We start from the raw sequence: 23,142 nt of genomic DNA, 5'->3' as shown, positions 1-23,142 counted from the left end.
TCGATAGTATCAATTCTATCCTAAAGTGACATTCTGATAATCAAGTTCAGATCTGCGACGTTACTGTTGACACATTTTTCATTTCAGTGAAAGTAGTGGCCAGCTTTTCCTGAAGATTTATAGGAGGTATATCTCCCATCACACGTCCCACATTATCCTTTCACAACCTAAAATCTTGTCTTCAGTAAATGTGTTCTGATGAGATGATTACCGTTTGATAGGAAACATTGAAAATACATCCAGTGTAATCACAATTCGGTGAGCCCGCTGTTGCTCTCATCATCAGGAATGATGACTATCGATTGACTTTGTTCTTAGGTAATTTTAAATCTTATTTTTCAGTTCCCTTCAGCATGAGCCATAGCTACTCATCGTGGATACACCCAGCAGCTGCATTCTCAGAAGATTTTTTGCAATTAACGAACTAATACAGGTTTTCTTGTTCTTGAAACTTTTTAGGCAGTGACAGTAGTTCTCTGGATTCAACTCTTAGCTAGGTCAGAGAGCCCTGAGCTCCCCTTACAGAGAGAAACTTTGGTTTATCATTATCTCCCACTACAAATACCTCATGGTCTGGGTAGGAGTACCTAGAAAGACAGTCTGAGATCATTTGATAAAGATATTAAATATATTAAAGTAATTGGTTTATGTTACAGGAATTTTATAGTCTTCTGAAGTTTATTATATAAAAATTGTGCTTTAGACATCATCCTTAAGGATCATTTTAACTCTGGTCTATAAAACCATTTTCAGCATTCTTAACATGTTAAGTCACAGGTTTTAGTTCAGACTTCCAAAGAGCTATATTATTTGGTCCGTAGTGAGTTTAAATTTATTTTGTGTTCTCATTCTGCGGTATTTGAGCTTGGCCATCTGTGGGTGCTGTTCTTGTACGATCGAAAGAAACCTATTGAATAGAAACAAGGATAACCAGTTCTACCCCAAAAATACCAACCAAAACTACCCACGTGTTCCAACTTTCAGCCTATGAAACTGTAAAGCAAAGGTTCAGCTTTTCTGCTTGTTCTCTCTGGCACATGCACTGGGATGACCACACTGCACTCCTGATACAAGTTCCATTGGACCTTTTTAACTGCTCATGAATTCAGATGATACTGCCTACTTCTTCCAGCTTTTGGAACAGTCTCAGCAATAGAGCTGTAGTTTCAGGACTTCTGTTTACAAGATCAAGATGCTTTTGTGTGTTTCCAAAATAGACTTCTTTTTTAATTTTTTTCTTTTAAAAATCCCATTAATGTTTGAAACTGGTGTAAATGCCAGGGATATTACATGGACTTGGTTTCATCACATCATTAATTGTACCACTTAATTATCCCACATAACACCCTGACATTCAGATGGTGAGTGATATCCAGTTAAGATAAGAACTTATAACTTCTATGTTATTTTTTAAAGACGTGATTTCTAAAATAAACTTTTTGTATATAATGGTAATTTAAAGCTAGTGTTTTTTTTTTTTTTTTTTTTTTTTGGAGCTTGCCGTGAATGTTTCTGTATTTGAACATAAGCTCTCGAACAGCAGTTGTGACTTTGGACTGACACTTTTCACACTGTTTCTTTAGTGCTTTGTTCTAGAAGCCAGATTTTCGTAGCTTAATCACCTTTAGCTGTATATCTTTGCTCTTCTACGAATGTAAAATTTTTAGTATAATTGTTTCTTTTTTTTTTTAATGGAAGTTTTTTTGTTTTTTTTAAATTTTTTTAAATTTATTATTATTTATTTATTATTTATTTTTGGCTGTGTTGGGTCTTCGTTTCTGTGTGAGGGCTTTCTCTAGTTGCAGCAAGTGGGGGGCCACTCTTCATCGCGGTGCGCGGGCCTCTCACTATCGCGGCCTCTCTTGTTGCGGAGCACAGGCTCCAGATGTGCAGGCTCAGTAGTTGTGGCTCACAGGCCTAGTTGCTCCGCGGCATGTGGGATCTTCCCAGACCAGGGCTCGAACCTGTGTCCCCTGAATTGGCAGGCAGATTCTCAACCACTGCGCCACCAAGGAAGCCCTAGTATAATCTATTTCTTTAGATCATTCAGAGAAATCTGGGTTTTGCCTTAAGCTTTGGTTTCTCTTAGGAAAGGAGATGTTGGGGTTATCTAAGTCTCAGATCTGTTGAGGCAAGTCATTTCCAGGCGATAGCTTCCTTTTCTGTGATTGAAGAACTTTATCAAAATCATCCCCAACATGCACTTCAATCACTGAACCTCCTTTTTAAAAAACACATGATATAAACAGAATTGGGGGGGAAATATTTACTTCTTGGGGGACACTTCTGCTACTGAAAAAAACAGCAGGCCAGACACTCTGAGAACCCTTTCAGTACGAACCTGGATAGAATTTGTTTTTAATCACTAAGTAGATAGCTGAGCTAGCAAGAAAGGGGGTTTCTGAGGCAGACCCCACACAAAGCACCAATCCAGTGGATTAACAGTGACAGAGCTGCCGGTTGCACCAAGGACATTTGTCAGTCCCTTGTAGCCTAAAGATTTCTGGGCTCTGAGTCTTCACGGGGTTAGGAACTTTGATCAAGACCCAGAAAGAAAACCCAGAACCCAAAAGGTGGCCCCCTCAGCAAAAGGGTGAACTGGACAAAATCCCCACCTCAGAGAAAGAGGAATCCGGCCTGACACTGCAGGCTCAGGTTTGCAAGGAAGGGTCTGGGGTGTTGGCACAGGGGAGGGTCTTCGAGAATCCCATCCACAAGCAAGGTTGAACCAATCCACACTACCTGTGTGGTTTGGAGAAAAGCAAGCTGAGAATTTGAAGCAACTCCAGCTGGTAGTGGCCATGAGTGCCAGACAGGCCAGCACCAGTTCTCTATGGATGAGCACATCTTAACACCAGGCCTCAATTATTCCTTCTCCCAGAGAAAGCGCTAAGAATCACGTGTTCACAAGTGAACGTAGGAAACAGCCACTGTGATGAAAATCAGAAACGAGTCAGACTTAGTGGAATTAGCAGATGCACAAAATATATGTAGAATAAGTTTGAAGAACTAAAACAATAACTAAAATGGGGCCAAGGATAAAGAGACGTCAAAAGTAACCAAGTGGGTTTGAACAACAAAAACTATAAAACATTCAACACGTCCGTAGCTTTCGTACCTCATGTTTTTGCCCTTTTTCTGGAGCCTTTGCCTTTGCCTTCCTACTCCTTTAGTGGGTGTTTTCATCTATAAAGCCTCTTTCCCAGTCGTTTTCTGGCCAATTTACTCTTCTCTTCCTGGCTGCTCACCCACAATGACTACTGGCCTGTGGTGTCATTTTCTGCCCCGGTTTTTCTTGATCTCCCTGTCTGCATTCAGCCTTTTCCTCCAGCTTTACACCCCCTCTCCACCTGCAGTGTTTCCTTTGCATCCTTTTTTCCAAGTCTTGCTCTGATTCTTTTTCCCTCTCAAACTTGGGATCAAAATTCAGGCTCTTAAGCTGAGTTCTCACTAATAATTATAGTAGCGTAGAATCCCACTCCTCCCTGTATTATCCCTATACCAGGGTATTTAGATGAATTTGTTGGCAATTTATGAAATCCTACTTTGACCAAAGGAGCTGTTTTGAGTTATGTTCATGAGGTTAAAAATCTGCCAGATAATAAGGTGATTTTAAAGCAGCACAGTCTGAAATGTCCTGCCAGGCCTTTAAGGCTTTGGACATTCTGAGTGGTGTTTGGCTGGACTTTAATAAGTCAGGTATTGAACTACCACTCATGGAGCTGAATGGCTGAAAGTCCACACAAAAACAGTATGAAAGCATATAAAGAGCAGTACGCAAAAGCCATCTGCCTTCTTGCACATTTATTTATTTATTTATTTTTAATTTATTTATTTGGCAGTGCCGGGTCTTAGTTGAGGCAAGCGGGATCTTTAGTTGCGGCACATGGGATCTAGTTCCCTGACCAGGTATCAAACCCAGGCCCCCTGCATTGGGAGCATGGCGTTTTAGCCACTGGACCACCAGGGAAGTCCCTGCCTTCTTGCACATTTATTGGGAGCTGTGAAGGTGATCTGACTCCCTAGGTTCTGAAAAGAAAATCAATTCAAAGATACTGTTCTCGGGAATTCCCTGGCGGTCCAGTGGTTAAGACAGAACTCTGCGCTTTCACTGCCGAGGGCCTAGGTTCAATCCCTGGTTGGGGAACTAAGATCCCGTGTGCCGCGCAACCAAAAAAAAAAAAAAAAAAATACTGTTCTCAGTGGTACATTAGTTAAAAGAGGAGGGGTGGAAATTACCTTATTAGAAGCTGTCTCACTTGGTTCTTTTGAATTCTGTTTCAAACTTCTGCCTGCAGTATATTGCGAAAACCACCCAATTTTCTAGGATGATCAACTCTCGCAATATTTGTGCACGTAAGAGACTCATTTGCCTTAAGATGTAAATATGAATGGATTGCAGCAAAATGTCTACAGGCTTTCATTCAGAAAAATCATAGCAGGGTCAAATAGGAGTCTGAGAACTCAAGCCCCTTGTTCACAAAATACTACACTAAATATCTATGTAGGGGTGAGTATTTAATTTCAGGGCCAAATCCTATTACTTTTGTGTCTTGGATTTTGGTTCTGATTGTTTTTCCTTAAAAAGACATGCACGGACTTCCCTGGTGGCGCAGTGATCAAGAATCCGCCTGTTGGGCTTCCCAGGTGGCGCAGTGGTTGAGAATCCGCCTGCCAATGCAGGGGACACGGGTTCGAGCCCTGGTCTGGGAAGATCCCACATGCCGCGGAGCAACTAGGCCCGTGAGCCACAACTACTGAGCCTGCGCGTCTGGAGCCTGTGCTCCGCAGCAAGAGAGGCCACGATAGTGAGAGGCCCGCGCACCGCGATGAAGAGTGGCCCCCGCTAGCCGCAACTAGAGAAAGCCCTCGCACAGAAACGGAGACCCAACACAGCCACAAATAAATAAATAAATAAAATTTAAAAAAAAAAAAAAAAAAAAAAAAAAAAAAAAAAAAGAATCCGCCTGCCAATGCAGGGGACACGGGTTCGATCCCTGATCTGGGAAGATCCCACATGCCGCAGAGCAACTAAGCCCGTGCGCCACAACTACTGAAGCCTGTGCCACAATTACTGAAGCCCGCGTGCCTAGAGCCCGTGCTGCAAAACAAAGCCACTGCGATGAGAAGCCCGTGCACCGCGCTAGAGAAAGCCCATGCACAGCAACGAAGACCCAACACAGCCAAAAATAAATAAATAAATGAAATAAAATTTTTTAAAAGACATGCAAATTACAGCATTCTAATCTGTATAGGGACCTTTGAGGTCAGCCCTTCAGTACAGGGAAGAATTACTCTCTGGAGTTTGAGAAGGTGATAGGAACCGTCCAAACTTGAATTGGTGTGAAATCTGTCTGTTGTCTTTTTTTTGTTTGTCACTGTGTGACCTTGAGCGAGTATGTCCATCCTTTCTTTTTACTTTTTTTCAAATATATACGAAAGTCAATAATACAGTAGAAACAAGGGTTCCCAGGGGCGGGGGGAGAGGAGAACAAGGAATGACAGCTGATGGGTGCGGGCTTTCTCACTGGGGTGACGAAAACGTTCTGGAATTAGTGGTGATGGTTGCACAACTCTGAATATACTAAAAAACCCTGAATCATACTTTTGTGGTATGTGAATTATATCTTAATAAAGCTGTTTTTTTTAATTCACTATCAGCAGTACAGTACAATGAATCCCCATGGAATCATCACTCAGACTCCCCAGTTTTCAACTCATGCCCAGTATTGTTCTACCTATACCTCTATCTACTTTCCCCTTGAATTATTTTGAATTTTCAAATTTTATCTGTAAATATTTCAGTATATATCTCTGAGAGATAAGGACTTTTTAAAATGCAGTCATAACATTGTTCCGTCTCAATATATATGTGGAAACATTGAATCTTGGTTTAATAAATTCCCATTCTGGAAACATGAACTTCAGTCTTAGCTGGACAGGGCTTGCCTCTTCCTCATCTGAGGTGCTGCACGGCCCATGGCCACTGACACAGAGGAGCTGCTAGAGCCGGAAGAAAAAGCAGGAGGGAAGAGGTGCACCCAAGAGAAACACCCAGATTCACATTTAACAACGTGGAAATCACCTGCTATTTTGCAGCGGCCTTTGCCTCACAAATATCACCTGTTATATGCATTTTTGCAGTGGTACTACTTAATGATTTGTCTCATCTGTAAAGACTAACAGGATAAAATACTTCTGTTAGTCCAGGCTCTATACTGCTCTGCCCCTGCTTCTCGTACCTTGCCTTCCTCCTGAAGCCTTCCCTAAATTACTCCCCCACTCTCCCATCTCTGTCCTCCTCTCTATGGATCTCCACCTTGAACTTGTTGCCAAGTCAGTTTGTGATTGTTCCCTGCGGTCACTGTTCCCTCCCTGTTATCTGCTTCCATCAACAACATGTCAATTACTTGGCACTGCAAGTTAACTTGCTACACTGGTAACAATTTAAAATTTAAATCATGGGGACTTCCCTAGTGGTCAGGTGGCTAAGACTCTACACTGCCAATGCAGGGGGCCCAGGTTCAATCCCTGGTCAGGGGACTAGATCCCACATGCCACAACTAAGAGTTCGCATGCTGCAACTAAAAGATCCTGCATGCTGCAACTAAGACCTGACACAGCTAAATAAATATTTTTAAAAATAAATAAATAAAATAAAATATAGGTTGTCTCAGCCAGAAATCAGTCAGCTGTTTCCACCTGTAAATCCTTCCTGGTGCTCAGACTTGTAGGGGCTACATGCGGGACAGCCAGCAGACAAGACAGCAAGTGCTGTCATCACAGGAGAGCGATGAGAGAGACAGCCCATTGGAGGTGGAAGCTGAGCCCCGCTGGGAAGGATGGGTACCAGTTTGTTGATGTGAAATAAAAGTGCGAACATGCCTAGCAAGGAATCTGCTCTCCTGTAGGTCCTCTCTGGATGTTTAGTCTGAATTTAAGGAAAGTGGAAAGACTTAGCAAGTCGTCCTGAACCGTGTGGCATCAAGTGGGTGGGTCGGTGAGATCTGAGAGATAACGTATTGGTAAGTGCTCAGCATAGCCCTGCTGCAGAGCCAGCAGTCAAAGACCAGGGCTGAGTATGGGCGTCAGAGCAGGTGGAAGTGGAAGAGTGCACCTGATGGGGAAAGATGTGGGACGAGATCCCTTGGGCACGCCCCCCCGCCCCCGCTGAACTCGTTTTCTCCGGCTGTTGCAGGGTAAATTTTAGGGGGCAGGAAGGAAGAAACACTGACCGCTATCACAAATTTGTCCTGGCGACCTCTAATCAGAGAAATATGCTTGGTCTGTCCAGGGGGAGTTGTTCCACAAACGTTCAAGGGGTGAGGATGCCGTGCGTTCATAAGTAGGAACTTCACCCTATAAAGCAGAAGAGTTTTTTTTTTTTTCCTTTTGTGGTTTCTTGTAGCAAATGTGTGACAATTTATACTTATAGACATCACACATTGAGGAGTGAGTGTGGCCTGGATTTCTGGTCTCCCTTCCTTCACCTCTTTTCTTCTCCTCCTTTCCAGAAAGTTTGCCTGCTGGGAGAATCATTCTGACAATTTCCTGTGCTGTCAGCTCCATAGAATTCAGTTTCTGAGAACCAGCCAGAGGCATGCAGTGACATTGCGTAACCACCTCTGAAGTCAGAGATATCAGCCGTGGAGCTCAAAGGAGCCGTTTCACACCAGCAACATGAAAGGAGCTAGCATCACGGACGGGGCGCCCAAGGTGAGTGGCGGGGCTGTCTGCAGGGGCAGGAGATGGAGCTGCCTGTTTGGGTTAAGGGCAGCGGCCGATTTCAGGGCTGAGTTTCTGATGAAGTCAAAGATGAATACCACTAACATCTAAGTTTGAGAGGAGAAAGTTTCACGTGAGTTTTAAGTATAGAAACTATATGTGCCGTAAAGCTCCTGACCAGTCTGACTCAGAGATGGTTGCAAATTACTTTCTAGCAAAACCTAGTTTACGAGGTTGATAACACAGCCCATCCCTTTGTGTCCATTCACCTTCTAACAAACTTCTGAGCGAGACATGGGTCTCTGCCCCAGCCCTGAGTCCTCAGTGGGCCTTCCTCGTGCTGTTTTCACGTTACCTTCTGTACTGACTTGCATGAGTGGAGCTCAAGTCTGTGACAGGAATCAAAAAGGATTTGCTGTTTAGAATGTTGAAATGGCTGCTAAAAGAAAACTGCTTGGACACAAGGAAAAGTGAAGGTCAGGGTTATTTTGCTACATCTTTTTAAAATTTTAAGTAGAACAGGAAAAAAAATGAAACAATTATGAAATGGGGAGCTTGCTTATATGATTAAATATGTTATTTATTATTATAATAATAACAATAGGTGTCACTGGTGGAATGTACAGCTGAACAACCCATGACAGTCTCTCTTATGTAGATTGCTACCCTAGAATTTTGTACCCGACTATTTTCTTTGAAAAATTTTAAACCTTTGGGAAAATAGAAAAAAAAAATTCATCAACCTGTGCATATCCTTTACATAGATTCACCGATTCCTGGCACTTTGTCACATTTGTGTGCATCTATTTGTATATATTTAGACACAGGCTACATTCACATTTTCCAAAAATCCAAAAACATCCTTTCTAGCTTTTTTGGCTGTTATTATTTCTTTGCATGTTTATTTGTTTTTTTTTCCCAACCCAGGACTCATTCCAGGATCACACATTTTGTTTGTTAGGTCTCTGTCATCCTTAATCTAGAACAGTCCACTACTTTTTTATTTCTTTCATAACACTGACATTCTCTACGAATATCCAGATTTTTTTATGATTTATACTTTTTTTTTAATGGGTCACTTATTCTGCCCAATTTCTATAGCACTTTACAATGTGTAATTGTAACATGTATATGTGTAATTAACATGTATATATACATATAACATATATTTGATAGTCCCAGCATCCCCATGACTTTCTATTATCGATATTATACAGATAATAACAGATGACCCTTACTGACTGTCCATCTGTCAGGCCTGGTGCTGAGTGCTCTTCTTGCTTTTTCTCATTACATCCTCTTGACATCTCCATAAGGTAGACGTGTTACTCTTATCCCCATTTGACAGATGAGGAAAGTAGGGTTCATTGACTTGCCAAGGTCATTTGCTAGTAAGTGGAATGCCAGGAACCAAACCCAGACAGACTGACGCAGACCCAGACTTAACCAGCTCACTATATGCTGACCCTTAGGCCAGAGGTCCGCAGTCTTTTTTTCATAAAGAGCCAGCTAGTATTTTATGCTCTGTGGTCCACCTCTGATCTCTGGTGCATAGTCTTGTTTTTATTTTTTATTTCTGGCCACACCTCAGGTTTCGGGATCTTAGTTCCTGGACCAGGGATCAAACCTGTGCCCCCTGCTGTGGAAGATCAAAGTCCTAACCACTGGACTGCCAGGGAAGTCCCTCTGGTGCATATTCTTTTTTGTTTTTACAACCCTTTAAAAATATGAAATCATTCTTAACTCTTGGACTGGTCATGTGGATTTGGCCCACAGGTCCTAGTTTGCCGACCCAAGTCTTAGATGAATGATGTCTCAGCTCGTACGGATGTCCCCCCTACCCAGTAACAGCAGCACCAGGGCAAGAACCCAAATCTTCCATTCCTAGCCCAGAGGCAACCTCAGTTCATTCTTTCTTGGGTATCCCTACAGAACTGCCAATGCACATATAAGATAATGATTTTTTTTTTAAAGGTTTTTCAAGAACAGGAGCAGTAACTGAACAACTGTTGAGCTTCTTGTCTTTTACAGTGAACAGTACATATTAGAGCTCCATCTGTTTTAGCACCACTGACCTACCTCAGTATTTTCAATGCCTACGTTGTCATTTAGGTGCTTTTGATTAAATGGTAACACAGTGCTTGAAGGAGTCATACCATGTGAGTGGTTCTCAGCATTGGTGCATCTGACTTTAAAGCAACCCTGACTTTCACTTAGGGGCACCCAGACTCCTTTCATGCCCTGAGGTCAGCCTGTGTACGTCAGGTGGTGAACTGTGCCTGCCCTTTCAGGCTGTTCCCCAGTGTTGCTGCTTGACAAACAACCAAGAGTTCCTCGTCAGTAGAATTTCACCTTTGTGCACAGCAGATTTTGTGTAATTGTCTGACTTTTATTAGGTTTCTGCAAACTGTCTTATAAAATGAAGAGAAAACTGAAAAATAAACATGATGATATTAGAACTAGGAAACGCTGGTCTCAAAGAGTGTAATTGCAAAAGGTAGAGACCGTTGTGTGTTGCCAAGGTGGTAAATCCAACATCTCATTGGACTGTAGCTGATTGACTCCATGTTCAACTCCATTCATGAGATGCTGGAAAATTAGGTCTGCAAGACAAGGTGAATAACTGGTTTTACTATATGTAAGTCCTTGCTTTGGATTTTTGGTTGTTTCAAAAGTGCCTTATTTATGAAAACAGAGTCTGCCTGTATTTTAGTGATTCGGTCCTGTTTGTTGCACATTGTGTTTACTTCTGAGCGTATGTGTCTGTGTGTGCGTGCACATGTCCACACCATTAGAGGTGATGCTGAAATTAGCATCTTTGTGTACAGGCATCTTTGTCTCCCTGGAGTGAATGGCCAGGAATTGAAAGAGGAATCCTGGGTCAAATAAGCATGGTATTTGTTTTCCATCACTTTCTGAGAACTTCTAAAATTTGAAAACTTAGTGTCCATAGTATTTTCTCTACAATCTATATTTTCTGTCTTTTCTAAATAGAGCCATAGGCTGTTTGCTCACTTGGTTTTCTGAAGGGAGTTTTCAAACCAAGTGTCTTTGTCATGTTACTGAAGGGTGGATGTTCCAGAGAACTGATCAAAGTAATATTTATGTTTTAAGAACGTTTAAATGTCCTGAAATGTTCTCAACATTTCAGACTCAACTTCAGTTAAAAAGCAAATATCCTGTGGTCCTCTTCCATCTCAACTGTGAGTGGGATGGTTCTAGATTCACTCAAGGAGGGTCTAGGTAGAGACTTAGAATTAAAAAAAAAAAAAATCACCAACACTCCCAGGGTCAGTTTAGACCCTGACAGGCTGCAGTGGCATCGGATGAATCTGCCGCTAGCCAAGACTCTTCTGCTCTGGTGCTGCTGGGCAAGAATGCTTGGTGAGGCTTCGTTTGTGAGTGAGGAACAATTTCAGGCTCTCCTTGTACCTTCAGAAGCTCTCAGATGGTAAGCAAGACATTTAAACTCAGCCTTTGTCGAAGAAGGGCAAGTGCGATCACGGCAGGGAACTCACCATCACCCACCAGGCCCTGCCGCGTCCCACTCCCACCAGCTCCCATCACCTCAGTTCCTTCCCCTTCTCCCCTGCTGTTCCCGACCTGCGAATGCTCCTCTCTCCCTGTGGCTTGACCACTGGGTCCTCCTCTCAAGCATCTCCCCATCCAGAGGCCTCTCTGGACCACCCTATCTAAACCACCTCCCTTTCCACACCCATCCCATCATTCTCATCCTCCATCTCAGCCTCACTTATCAAGATTGGAAATTGTCTTGCCTTTGTTTCGCCCTCTGGAAAGTCGGCTCCATGAGGGACAGATCTGGCCTTTCTTATTCAGTGCTGCATCTTTAGTGCCTACAGCAATGCCTGCACATAGTAGGTGTTCAAGAAACACTTTGGTCGGTGTGCGTGTGTGAATGAATGGGAGGTTACCGGGAGTGCAGATAGAGCCCTTGCAACATGGCCACGAGGACAGGAATGGTACTTCCTGCTTACCAGATGTCTGGGAACAGAGGTCACCCCTGACTCTCAGCTCTTCTAACCCCTACCTGGCCCCATCCTGACCCGCCTCTCAACCTAGATGCTTGAGAATTACCCCCCTCCTTCTCCCATGGTCAGATGTTGCCTTAGATCTGAGCCTGTGCAATTGAAGTCACGGCCACAAGGACCTGTGGTCTCCCTCTGACCTCATCCAAAAGCCTCATCCCTTCACCTGCCTCCCAGAGCAAAACAAGTAGCCACAGCACGCAGCGTGAAAACACAACTCATGGTCCACTGTTTAGCCTCTAACCCAAGACAGAGTCATTGAGCTCTGGGGGTTTGGGCGATCAACACAGAGCCGACATTCCTGTGGGATCAGACAGTCGGTAAATGAGTAAATGGACACAGTGACCTCGGGTGCTGACAACTGCCCTAAAGCAAAGAAAACAGGGCTTCCCGGTGGCACAGTGGTTAAGAATCCGCCTGCCAATGCAGGGGACATGGGTTCGATCCCTGGTCCGGGAAGATCCCACATGCCGCGGAGCAACTAAGCCCATGCTCCACAACTACTGAGCCTGCGCTCTAGAGCCCGTGAGCCACAACTACTGAGCCCATGTGCCACAACTACTGAAGCCTGTGTGCCTAGAGCCCGTGCTCTGCAACAAGAGAATCCACAGCAATGAGAAAAGCCCGTGCACTGCAACAAAGAGTAGCCCCCGCTCGCCGCAACTAGAGAAAGCCCGCGTGCAGCAACAAAGACCCAACGCTGCCAAAAATAAATAAATAAATAAATAAATTTATTTTTAAAAAAATTAGTATAAAAAAAAAAAAAAAAAAAAAAAAGAAAACAGGGTGACCTGATAGAGGTGATCCACAGAAAGGGCCTCTCTGGAAACCAGAATGATGGGAAAAGCTTTCCAGGCAGAGGGAACAGCAAATGCAAGGGCAGGAATGAATTCAGCAGAGCAGAGCATCCATGAAAACGCCAGTGTTGTCAGAGCAGAGTTAACAAGGGGAGAAAGTGTCAGAACAAGATTTGAGGGGTAAGCAGGGTCTGTTCACATAGGGCCTCGTCGACGCTGTAAGAACCTTGACGTGCATTCTAACTGCAGAATGCGCTCTAACTGCATTCAGACTGCTACTTTACACAAGCCACTGGCCTGTGTAAAGTAGGAGATAACATGGGCTGATTTACGTCTTTTAAGACATCTTAAGGCTGCTGTGCACACGCAGACAGTCAGTAGGAAAGAGCAGAAGCGGGGAGGTGAGTCAGGAGACAGGGCCAGGGCTTCGTTTTCCATTTTGGATGGTACCGTGCTGTTCTCAACGCACATGGAGAAGAACCGTTTGCTCTGTCTTTTGAAAAAAATAAAACGTTTGGTGTTTGAGAGTGTCAGGAGATGTGAGCAGAAAGAAGAGTAAATAAAGATATAAATAGCTTTTATTGAGCTACATGTGCTATATGCTTTATTTTTTTAAGAAACGGATGTTTATTTTCCACCAACTTTATTTCCATTTTCTCTCATTCATTCCACAAATATATTGAGCCAGACGCTGCTCTAAATGCCACAGAAGACAAAAGTCTAGTCCCTTTTCTCAATATTTAATAAACTGTCATTAGCATTAAAAATCCATTACATTCTATTATTCTTTCCCCTGTTCGATAACCTTTATTCTCTTTTTTTTTTATAAATTTATTTTATTTTTATTTATTTATTTTTGGCTGTGTTGGGTCTTCATTGCTGCATGCGGGCTTTCTCTAGTTGCAGCGAGCAGGGGCTACTCTTCGTTGCGGTGCGCAGGCTTCTCATTGCGGTGGCTTCTCTCGTTGCAGAGCACGGACTCTAGGCGCACGGGCTCAGTAGTTGTGGCTCGTGGGCTCTAGAGCGTAGGCTCAGTAGTTGTGGCGCACAGACTCAGTTGCTCCGCGGCATGTGGGATCTTCCCGGACCAGGGTTCGAACCGGTGTCCCCTGCATTGGCAGGTGGATTCTTAACCACTGTGCCACCAGGGAAGTCCATAACCTTTATTCTCTTAACATTGTATTTGCTATAGAGCTCACTTTGGGGGTGGGGAGGGAAAAAGGCCAGACAAAACACCAACTGCTTATACTACAAGTTAAAAAAGTTGCCAGGAGACTTTTCAAAGGAGAGTGGCCTGCATGATAATGAAATGAGGAAGCGACCGTAGAAACGTGTGTGGTCATATTGGAACCGTGATGACTCAGGGGGGAAATGACAAGAGCCTGGAGGGGAAATGACTTCAAAGGAGGAAGGTGGGAGGCTGGTAACAAAGAAAAAAAAAGATACCACTACAAGTGATATTCGAAGACTCCAACATGAGTTGCAAAAAGGGGGAATAAGTATTTTAGGAACCATTTCCAAACGTATTGCCCATAAACCATGTGTTTGTTGGAATGGAAGAGGGCTCCTGTATGCACATGGCGAGGACAGAGATAGGAACAAGAAGGCAGGGTACACGTCTGCGCCTGGGGCGGCATCTCCTGGCTCTTTGCGGGAAGGCTTTGCCAGCTCTTAAAACTCCTCTAGGAAATGTTATTCCTGGTCAAGTCTGGGCTCTGCATCGGCCCACTCACTCCAGGGTGAATCGATTGTTCTTTTTCTTTAAACCCGTTGCTTCTCCTTAGAATCAAGAGCAGTTTTGTTTGTTACACATTTGTTACAGGCAGCTTGTCTTTTGGGGCTTGGAGGGGGTGAGAATTGGGGTAAGAAAGCAGTAGGGTGCCTCTCCCTTGGAGACGCTTGCCATCTGGTTAACAAAAAGTAAAAAGTGCCTGTGGAATGTTCTCTTGGGTTCACAATTTTAACTCAGAGGAGGCTGAAAGGGCACGAGAGTCAATCACTAACAGCGAGAACATCAAGTTGCTTCTGTCCTACAGGGATGTTTCCCAACATGGAGGGGATCAACAGCCCTGGGGAAATCAACAGGGACAGTTACAGAGCACACTCTCTATAACCTTCCTTGTGGTATCTCGTGTAAGGCTAGCGATGGGTTTATCTGTGGCTCATTATTGACAACAAAATGAATAAACCCAGTGAACTGGAATAAATGCCCACCAACAGACTGAGAGAAGAACTTAAACAACAGGTGGCTCGTTGCTTTCCTAACACCCCTAAAAGTGACCCTAGCAAATGGAGAATTCGGTGAACAAGTATGAACTTTCACTCATTTCTCTGTGATCCATTAAACAGCTTGGACCAGTTTTGAATTCTTCCTGATCAATCAAATGGAAAATAATCACACCCTGCAGGGACTTTGACCTCATTCATACAAGATGATTTTAGGTGTGGTACACAGGTAGAACATTTTTTAATGTTAGCTCTGTATTTTAATGTGCATTGGAGAAAACTAAAACTAGCTCAACAAACTTGTAATTTCATAGGTCATATTGCTTTGGGAGACTTTTTTTTTTAAATTGGCTTAATTTAATATTTTCCTTGAAGTTAGAAATGTACAGACAGCACATGGATATGACAGGAAGCATGCAGTTAATAGACACACGAAGTTTAAGAAACACAGTCTTACACAAAGCTTTCACCTAACTGGCGGTGGTATAATTGCTTAAGACCAATCAAAGGACACGAAACACCTTCTTTCGTCTCCATGCCTTTGGTCCCCTTTACGCTTCAAAACAAGAAAAAGGGAAGGAAGGAAAAGATGAGAAAGGAAAAGATCCCACCTGTCATTTTCTTTAATCCCTCTGATGGCTTTCATGAAGTAGGAGATAAGAGCAAGACAAGAAACCATGCAAAATGCAGGGGGTTGCAGCTGGTTGGGGACCCTACACTTTCAGATGAGGATACTGAGGCCCAGGAAAATTCTCAGCTACTTGCCCTCCTCCCTCCATGTGTTTCTCACAGGAGAGGGCTGAATTCTCAACCACTTACCTTGGCCCAAAACTGCTCTCAACTCCTCTTTTCCCCAAAGCAAATATCTTAAACAAGAATCCAGAGACTTGTCTAGCAAGGAGTGAACTTGGAGGTGGGGAGGGGGTTTGGGGGATGGATGAATAAATATGCTGGATCTCTAGGGCACTACAAGCTACAGAAACAGTTTGGTATAACATGGACCTGTCTTGGGCCACACCCAAAAATATCAATTACTTAGAAGACCTGGGAGATCTTTATTGTTGCATCATTTCAACCCTGAGCTTAGACTAACAGAACCTTGTTCACCTTCCTCCCCCCAGCACATGTTGTCAGACATACAGTAGGTGCTTAATAAATAACTGCCAAATCAGTGAAGCACGAAAAGTGCATTTTAGCAAGAGTCCCATGAATAGGGGAAGTATATTCAAACAATATACCTTCCAGTAGGACCCAAACCTATTGGAAACCACAGTATTCAGGCATCAGGGAAGAAAATGTTTCATTTCCACTGGGTGGCTTTGGAATTTTTTTCTGACCACAGCCTCTTCCTCAAAGTCTCATTAGTCGGCAGTGCCTTCTGCGGCTACCCAAGTCCCCGTGGCGAGAGGCCTTTTCATCTGAACCATTAGGAAGAATTCAAAGCTGGAAGGATCAGGGTTCAACGTTATCATGGAGAAATCAGTTAAGGTTTGTGCGTGTTCACAGACTAAGCCATGGTCAGGATCATTTTAGAGGTGTTGGGAAAACAAGGAATCCTTCTTTTATTGAAGTTTTTCTTTTTCTCTTATATCCCTTCTCATTTCCAAGTTCACCAGGTTTATTCCCTTCTTAGTCCCCAGTGCCCACAGCTAAGCCGGAGACAATGGCTATTTGCATCCAGATGGGTGGAAGGGAACCGATGTGTTAGATGTGTTATGTAACCGGCCCCAACCTTTCCCACCCATGGCTGTTGGTTTCAGCCCAGATCTCCCACCCCACCCCCGGTAGGGACAGTTGCAGAAAGAGCAGTACTCAGGCACAAGTGTTCTAGACCCCAAACCTCACAGCATGCCAGTACCAACTACTACAGAAGGAGTTCCCTTCTGAAGTGATTTCTGCCAGTGTTTTCCAGGGTATGGACTAATCACCTTTAAAAATAATTTCTTTAAAGGATCAAGACGAAGGTGAATGTGAGTATCTGAGTTTCTCTCTTCTGGAATCCATTTCCTGCAAGAGTTCAATTGCTTAGGGCTCAGAGTGAACTGTGTAAATGCATCCATTACTTGTTATTCTGCATTTTTTCCACTAAGTTAAGGAAGTAGGTAATGATGTTTCCCAAGCAACTATCCCATCAGTGGAAATTATCAAAAGTTGTTTCATGTCCCACGTTTTGAAGCAAAAAAGGGAGAAATCGAGTTTTGTTTAGAAAGCTCTATTCTACTCAGTTAAGTTTTTTTTTTTTAAGCTTAAAGGTAACTCTAAATATAAAAGTAATCTGGAAAAGGGCATTTCAGTATCTCAGTTAAATGACTTCAGATCACTTTCTACACATTCTGGAGCCTTTTAGTCCAGAACTTTTCAACTTTTTCAAAAGCGGAGCTGAAGCTAAAACTCAGTTATTTTCTAGCCTATCTGGCAAATTAATATTAACCACAAGAAAGACAGCAGTTTTCCCTCAGCCTCTCTCATTTAACTGCTTTGCTAAGTTTTTAAAAAAAGATAGCTCCAAGAGAAGCAACTCTTCTTTATGCTGTGGGATGATGCAAGAAATTACTTAGCTGTCACCTCATTTAAAAAAAAATTCTAAGTATTTCTGAAAATGAAATGCAGATCATTGCAGCCGAGCTGTGTCAAGCTCTACAGCACCATGTTAGGCATGACACATTAAAAGGAAATAATTTAATATAGTTGCAAATCGCAAGGCAAGTTCTGGTTGTGAAATATACCATTTTGCTATGTTAAGTGACTCTCAGTTCCCTGTAACTTGTGGAATTTTACTTTTCAATGTAAATGTGGCAATGGAAAGCTACTGAAATTCATGAAAGGAAAGAAAAGTTAACTTAGAGAAGAGAAAGAGGAGGAGGCCTGATGGCCTGGTGGCCCATCTCAGCTGCAGACCTCATGATACAACTCCATGTGGAAGGAAAGCAGCAAATGGTTATGCCAACGCCTTCCCCAGTGTTAGGCAAGTGCAAGGCACAGCTATGGTGTCCTGTGGCTGCTGGTCCTAATTTCTGGTCTTGGGGACAGTCCCCTCATGGGGGGCCCTCCCACCTGGCCCAGGTGTTTGTGCCCAGGACCATGTCATTCTGCAGCTGACCACCGGGGAGGGGGCGTAGTGGTGGCAAAGGCACCCAGCCTCCCCCGTTTACCTGGAGACTTATTCAATGCCTCTCTAACTTTGCCTGGGCCAGGCGAGAAAAACCCTTAAAGCTTCGCCCCGCCTAAACTTGTGTGATTCTTAACACACCTGCGGTTAGACCCTGTTGCATTTAAGTGGTAGGTTTTTGTTGCCTTCTCTGGGTGTCTTCTGTGGCCCTACTCTCAAGGAGCTGGGGAGAAAGAAACACTCACAAAATCAGCTGGTTCTCAACAACTGTCCAAGCACTTCTCAGCATTTTTCATGCTGTAAAGGGCCCTCTGATGGATGGGCAATGAGAGTTCCATCGATGGTGTGAGTTATCCCGGAAGTACACAGAGGGTTTCCCCAGATGCCAGATGCTTTTGTGTGGCAAAATGCTTTTGGCTGAGATGAAGACTGACTGGGTCAAGGTTCCCGTCTATCAAATCTGGGAGTAGAACAAGCTTAAGTGATCGTGGCAAGCAGGAGTTCAGGTTCACCAATGCAGAAGCAATTCTCTTCCAACAGAATAGAATCTTCTTTAAACACTAGATTTTTATATTGAAAAAGCAAAACATGTACATATGGCTTTAAAAATTCAAACTGTACCAATGAACATGGACTGAAAGCATGTTTTCTTTTAATCCCAGAGCTCTATAGTTTCCTGGTCTCTGGTTCAGCTAGCCAGAGGGGGGAGCCCCGATGACTTAAGTCATCTTCCAGAAAGATGCTGTACTCATAAAAGCATACATGGGGACATACTGTCTGCACAGTTTCTCATCTTGCTTTTTAAAATATTAATCCTTGGGAATTCCCTGGTGGTCCAGTGGTTAGGACTCTACACTTTCACTGTCCAGGGCCCAGGTTCAATCCCTGGTCGGGGAACTAAGATCCCACAAGCCACGTGATGTGGCCAAAAAAAAAAAAAAAAAAAAAAAAAAATTAATACTCTATTTTAGAGAATGTTCCATTTCGGCTCATTTAAACTCTACCTCATTCTTTCTAATGGCTGTATAGTATTCCATTATACAAATGTGTCATTATTTGCCAGTAATTACATTGAAGCCATTTCCCAAATTCTTAATGGGGAATCTAATTCTGATCCTCTAACCATACAACTTACCCAACTGAGTTAAAAATGTTTTTATCAGCTTACCATGCCTCTCTCCAGAGGCACGCTCTGTCATTTGCTCATCCATCGAAATGCACATGCCATCTCATGAAGGATAGCATACTAAGCACGATGATTTGTAGGCTAAAAGGGCAGACGCCAGGGTCAGAACTGCCTGTGTGCCGATCTTGGTTCTATTCGTTGCCCTCCAAGCAACCTTAGGCTAACTCACTCACCCTCTCTGTGCCTTAACTTTTCATCTCTTAAATGGGACATTAGTAACAGTCCCTGTTTTATGGGATTGTTACTATCAAGTGAGATAATCAATGCTAATTACTTATCCCAGTGCCTGGAACAGAGTTGAAAAGCTGTGAGCAATCCTTATTAATGAGGCATTGGCTACGTAGTGAACAACAATACAAACGTGACTCAATATGCATCCGAAAGATTAGAGAGGATTTTTTTTCTCTTTGATTAATTATGGGAACTTAATATTAGTTGACACATACAGTGTGTAAGAAGCCTGCGTTGTTATGTGGGGTTTGCAAAGTGGGGAGCCTTCCCAGATAGTCCTTGCTGTGATTCCTTAAACGCCTATTGACCCCTCCCTTATCTCTCCCGAGATTGCCTTGCAGAATGCTGTCACCCATCCACATCTCTCGTTAAAAAAGTGTCATGTGGATACTTTGTTTCTTCCTCAGGGTTGTCCTCCTTCCTCTGTCTTTCTTCCCTTTTTGGAGAATGTGGGTGGGAAAGGGAAAATGGAGGTGGTGAGGGGATTTTTCTTACGCTCCTGGAAACTTTTCTCTCTCTCCTCTCTCTATTTTGTTTAATGCGCTTTAAAATATGATGGAAAATAAACATTCACGAGCCAACAGATAGCACCATTCTCTCTGCTTTGATCTTTCTAAGCCTATCTATGTATTTATATAATATGAAATACTTCCAAGTACATTGAGGAGACCTTTGTCTTTAAATATGATCAAAGAGCTTTCTCCGTTCTGCATTTACTCCTGATGTTCTGAGTCTGGGCTCAGCAGCCTCATAAAAGATGTATAAGAGAATATCTCATTGATCTCAAAGAAAAAGTTCCTACATCCAGGGAAAACCTTCATGAACTTCAGGGGTTCACATTTCCCATACATCACAGGATTTGAAATATTTACAGTGCATGCATTTAAAAAAAATTGTGGCTTATGTATAACTGTTCTCTCTCATGGCCCTCAGAGGGGGAGGATCAATCCTTCCATCACCTTCCCCTAAAACTAACTAAGAATTCTTGGAAGTAAGTCATGGAATCTGTGAGAAGGAAGCTAAAATGCTAAACATGGATGCTTTTCAAAGAAGGATTTTAGTAGAAGAAAAATGCCCGTCTTGTTAATGGGGTTCCATGATGTCGTACAGAGCAGGGACCCAGCAACAGCTTGCTGCTCAGGGTTCCTTCCACATTTATGATCTCTATCTCTTCCTGTCTGGGACACTTATTTATTTACTACTTCCTGCCGTGAGCTGGTGACCCTGTGCTATGATTTACCTTCCCAAGGAAATGAAGATTTTCTGGCTACTTTAATGGAAAACATTCCAGGATCTCTACTCTCCTATCCCCTGGCCACTAACTCTGTAATTTCAAGAATACAAGAGTCTGGGGGTGGGGGAAGCACTTGTGAAGGATAAAGCGAGGAGAAAGCAGGATTGGGTTGTGATGCTGATCTGACCCTTGTGAAGGGAAAGAGGGGAGCAAGCAGGGGAGGGTAGAGAGAACCTCAGACTGTGAGCATTTTGCACATAGTCTTAGATAACATAATGGGGGGTGGTGGTGACAGGGGGCTTCAGAACAGATTGCCCATTAGAGGAGTCCTGCACTGGGCAGAAATGCTCCAGCCCCTGCTTGTTAACTTCCAGTTTGCAAAGGAAACCAGTGTGGGGCCTCTAAGAGCCCAGCAGTGGGCTGGGCTCAGCTGCAGAGTACTTCATTTGGCCCAAGTAGTCATCTTTTGAAATCTGCCTGGGCATGCCGCAGTCTCCACCACTCCCAAACGTCTGACACCTGGCCTGCCTCCCTGACGTATACTGCTTGCCCGGCTCCTACAACCATTTGAGTTTGCCGCTGCTGCCTATAGATGTCATTAACCCAGCTCCTTCTAAGCTTACGTGCATCTAGACTTTAGCAGATTAGAGCAGGAAATTGACTTGGACTCGGGGAGGCTGTGCACTGAATTGGCAATAGTAGGCTTCAGAGTCCAACAGACTCGAGTTTGAATCCCCACTCTACTGGCTGCTGCTGTGTGACCTTAACCTCTCCTAGTCTCGGGCACCGTAAAGCTCTAAAATGAGGCCAACACAGCAAATGAGCCCCCCCACCGCCAACCCCATCCAGCTCGAACACTCTGAGTTTCTGCAGCTTTGCTCTTTCAAGTGAACTGAAAAAAAGTGGAAAATAAAGCAGGAAGGCAAGCCAGGCTCTTGGAGAGCCAGCATGGGGCAGTCACTGGGGAGCTGTGCCCACCCTCCTGGCCCAGAGAGGGGATGACCATCCTGGCAGTGGGAGTGATGCAGAAGCCCAAAAAGAAGCTTCAGCAGGTGGCATTTCTACAGGCTCATCTAATGTGGTTCTGCTTAGAACTGTAGCTGCTGGCTCTTCACATCACTGCAGAAGACAAAGTATGAGAACCAAATCTGTCTCTCTGCATCTTACTTCCCCTGGTCCACAGCGTGCCTCTCTTCCCTTCTCTGGCAGTTACAATCCTGCCCTTCTTCCAAGACTCACCTCAGGGTTGCCCGCAATCCCTCGCCAACTCCTCCTGGCAGCACTGCTAGAGCCAACTGCCACCCTCATCTGAGTCTCAGGCATCTCCCGCCTGGACTGGACCACTGGCTTTGATGAGCCTCTTTGGCTTCACACTGGCTCCGTGGAATCCCCTTTCCACCCAGCAATCAGAGATAAACATCAACCAATATGGAAACCAAGCCCCAGGTTTTTGTTTACTTCTCTCCAGACAACCTGGTCATCTTTCAGTTTCCCCGACTCACAATGCATTTCGCATAGACACACAAATTCACTCCCTCCCTCCCTCACCCACTTCTCTTCTTCTGCCTGGATGATTTGTCCCCCTTTCTTGATCTGACTAACTTCTACTCACTCCCAGATTGCAACTTCCATGGCCCGTTTCTCAAGGGAATGTTCCCTAAGCCCTCATCCATCCCCACTTCCCAACTGCACTCGTAATTCCTCATAAATTTCTGTATCTTCCTTCATTGCACTTAAGAGAAGTAGAAACCCTACGTTTATTTCTGATGTGACTGGAATGTGTCTCCTCTGCTAGGACGTACACCGGCATGAGATCAGGAACTATTTTGTTCACTGCTCTATCTCTAGCAGAGTGCTGGGCATATAATCGACGCTCAATACAATCTTGATGCATGATTGATTGAATGAATGAATGAATGAAGCTAGCTAATTACTCCCACGTCTCATTGCTGATTCAGTATAGATTAGCACATTGCATCTGGCCATTGTGTGAACGTCTCCCCAGAGAGGGAATCTCTTATTTGCCTTCGTTTCCCCAGTCTCCTTTCCCTTCTCCCAACTGTTGTATGAAGATGGGCATTTGGGGGAAATGTCCTTTTTGGAAATTGGTTAAGAAGGTTTCTTCCGTTGTACCTAGAACCTAACTGTCTTTGTGCCCAAAGAGAATAAAAATATAAACATATGCCCTCTTTCATCTCTTAAATATCTACACGAATGTTTCCAAATTATCACCCTGTTAAAAAATAACTTGGGAGTGGCCTCAGTGCAACTGCAGTTGTTATCAGGCTGCTTTGCAGCCCTCGTCAGTCCCTTCCATCTGTTGTCTGTAAAGCGTTTAGCGTAGTGCCGGGGCATGGGTTCACGATGACTGTTTGCTGCAGTTGCTATTTCTTGTTCTCCCCACACTGCCAGCCCGTCCGTAAAAGCCTGGGTTGCCCCAACTGGATTGTTTCTTGAACATGCCTAGAGGGTCATCATCTCCAAGTCCCGTGGATGCATGCGGCGTAGGAGCCCAGCCTCCAGCGTGTGGTCAGGGACATTCTCTTCAGGAGGTGACTCGAGCTGAGATCTGAAAGAGGATGAGTCAT

The 23,142-nt window shown here is 43.8% G+C and overlaps 1 protein-coding gene across 1 annotated transcript in view; it reads left to right on the top strand.

Annotated features, from left to right (window-relative positions):
- The first annotated feature begins 7,589 nt into the window (after window positions 1-7,589).
- The window catches only part of CASS4 (Cas scaffold protein family member 4), a 44,394-nt gene continuing 28,841 nt past the window's right edge, over window positions 7,590-23,142 (top strand). The window contains exon 1 of the mRNA XM_059896767.1: window positions 7,590-7,716. Within this exon, the coding sequence (XP_059752750.1) occupies window positions 7,681-7,716 (36 nt within the window). The 5' untranslated portion in view covers window positions 7,590-7,680. The remainder of the gene's footprint in view (window positions 7,717-23,142) is intronic.

This window comes from Balaenoptera ricei, chromosome 15 (assembly GCF_028023285.1).
Source record: "Balaenoptera ricei isolate mBalRic1 chromosome 15, mBalRic1.hap2, whole genome shotgun sequence".
In the NCBI taxonomy this organism is placed as follows: Eukaryota; Metazoa; Chordata; class Mammalia; order Artiodactyla; family Balaenopteridae; genus Balaenoptera; species Balaenoptera ricei.
This window is presented reverse-complemented; position numbering and strand designations above follow the sequence as displayed.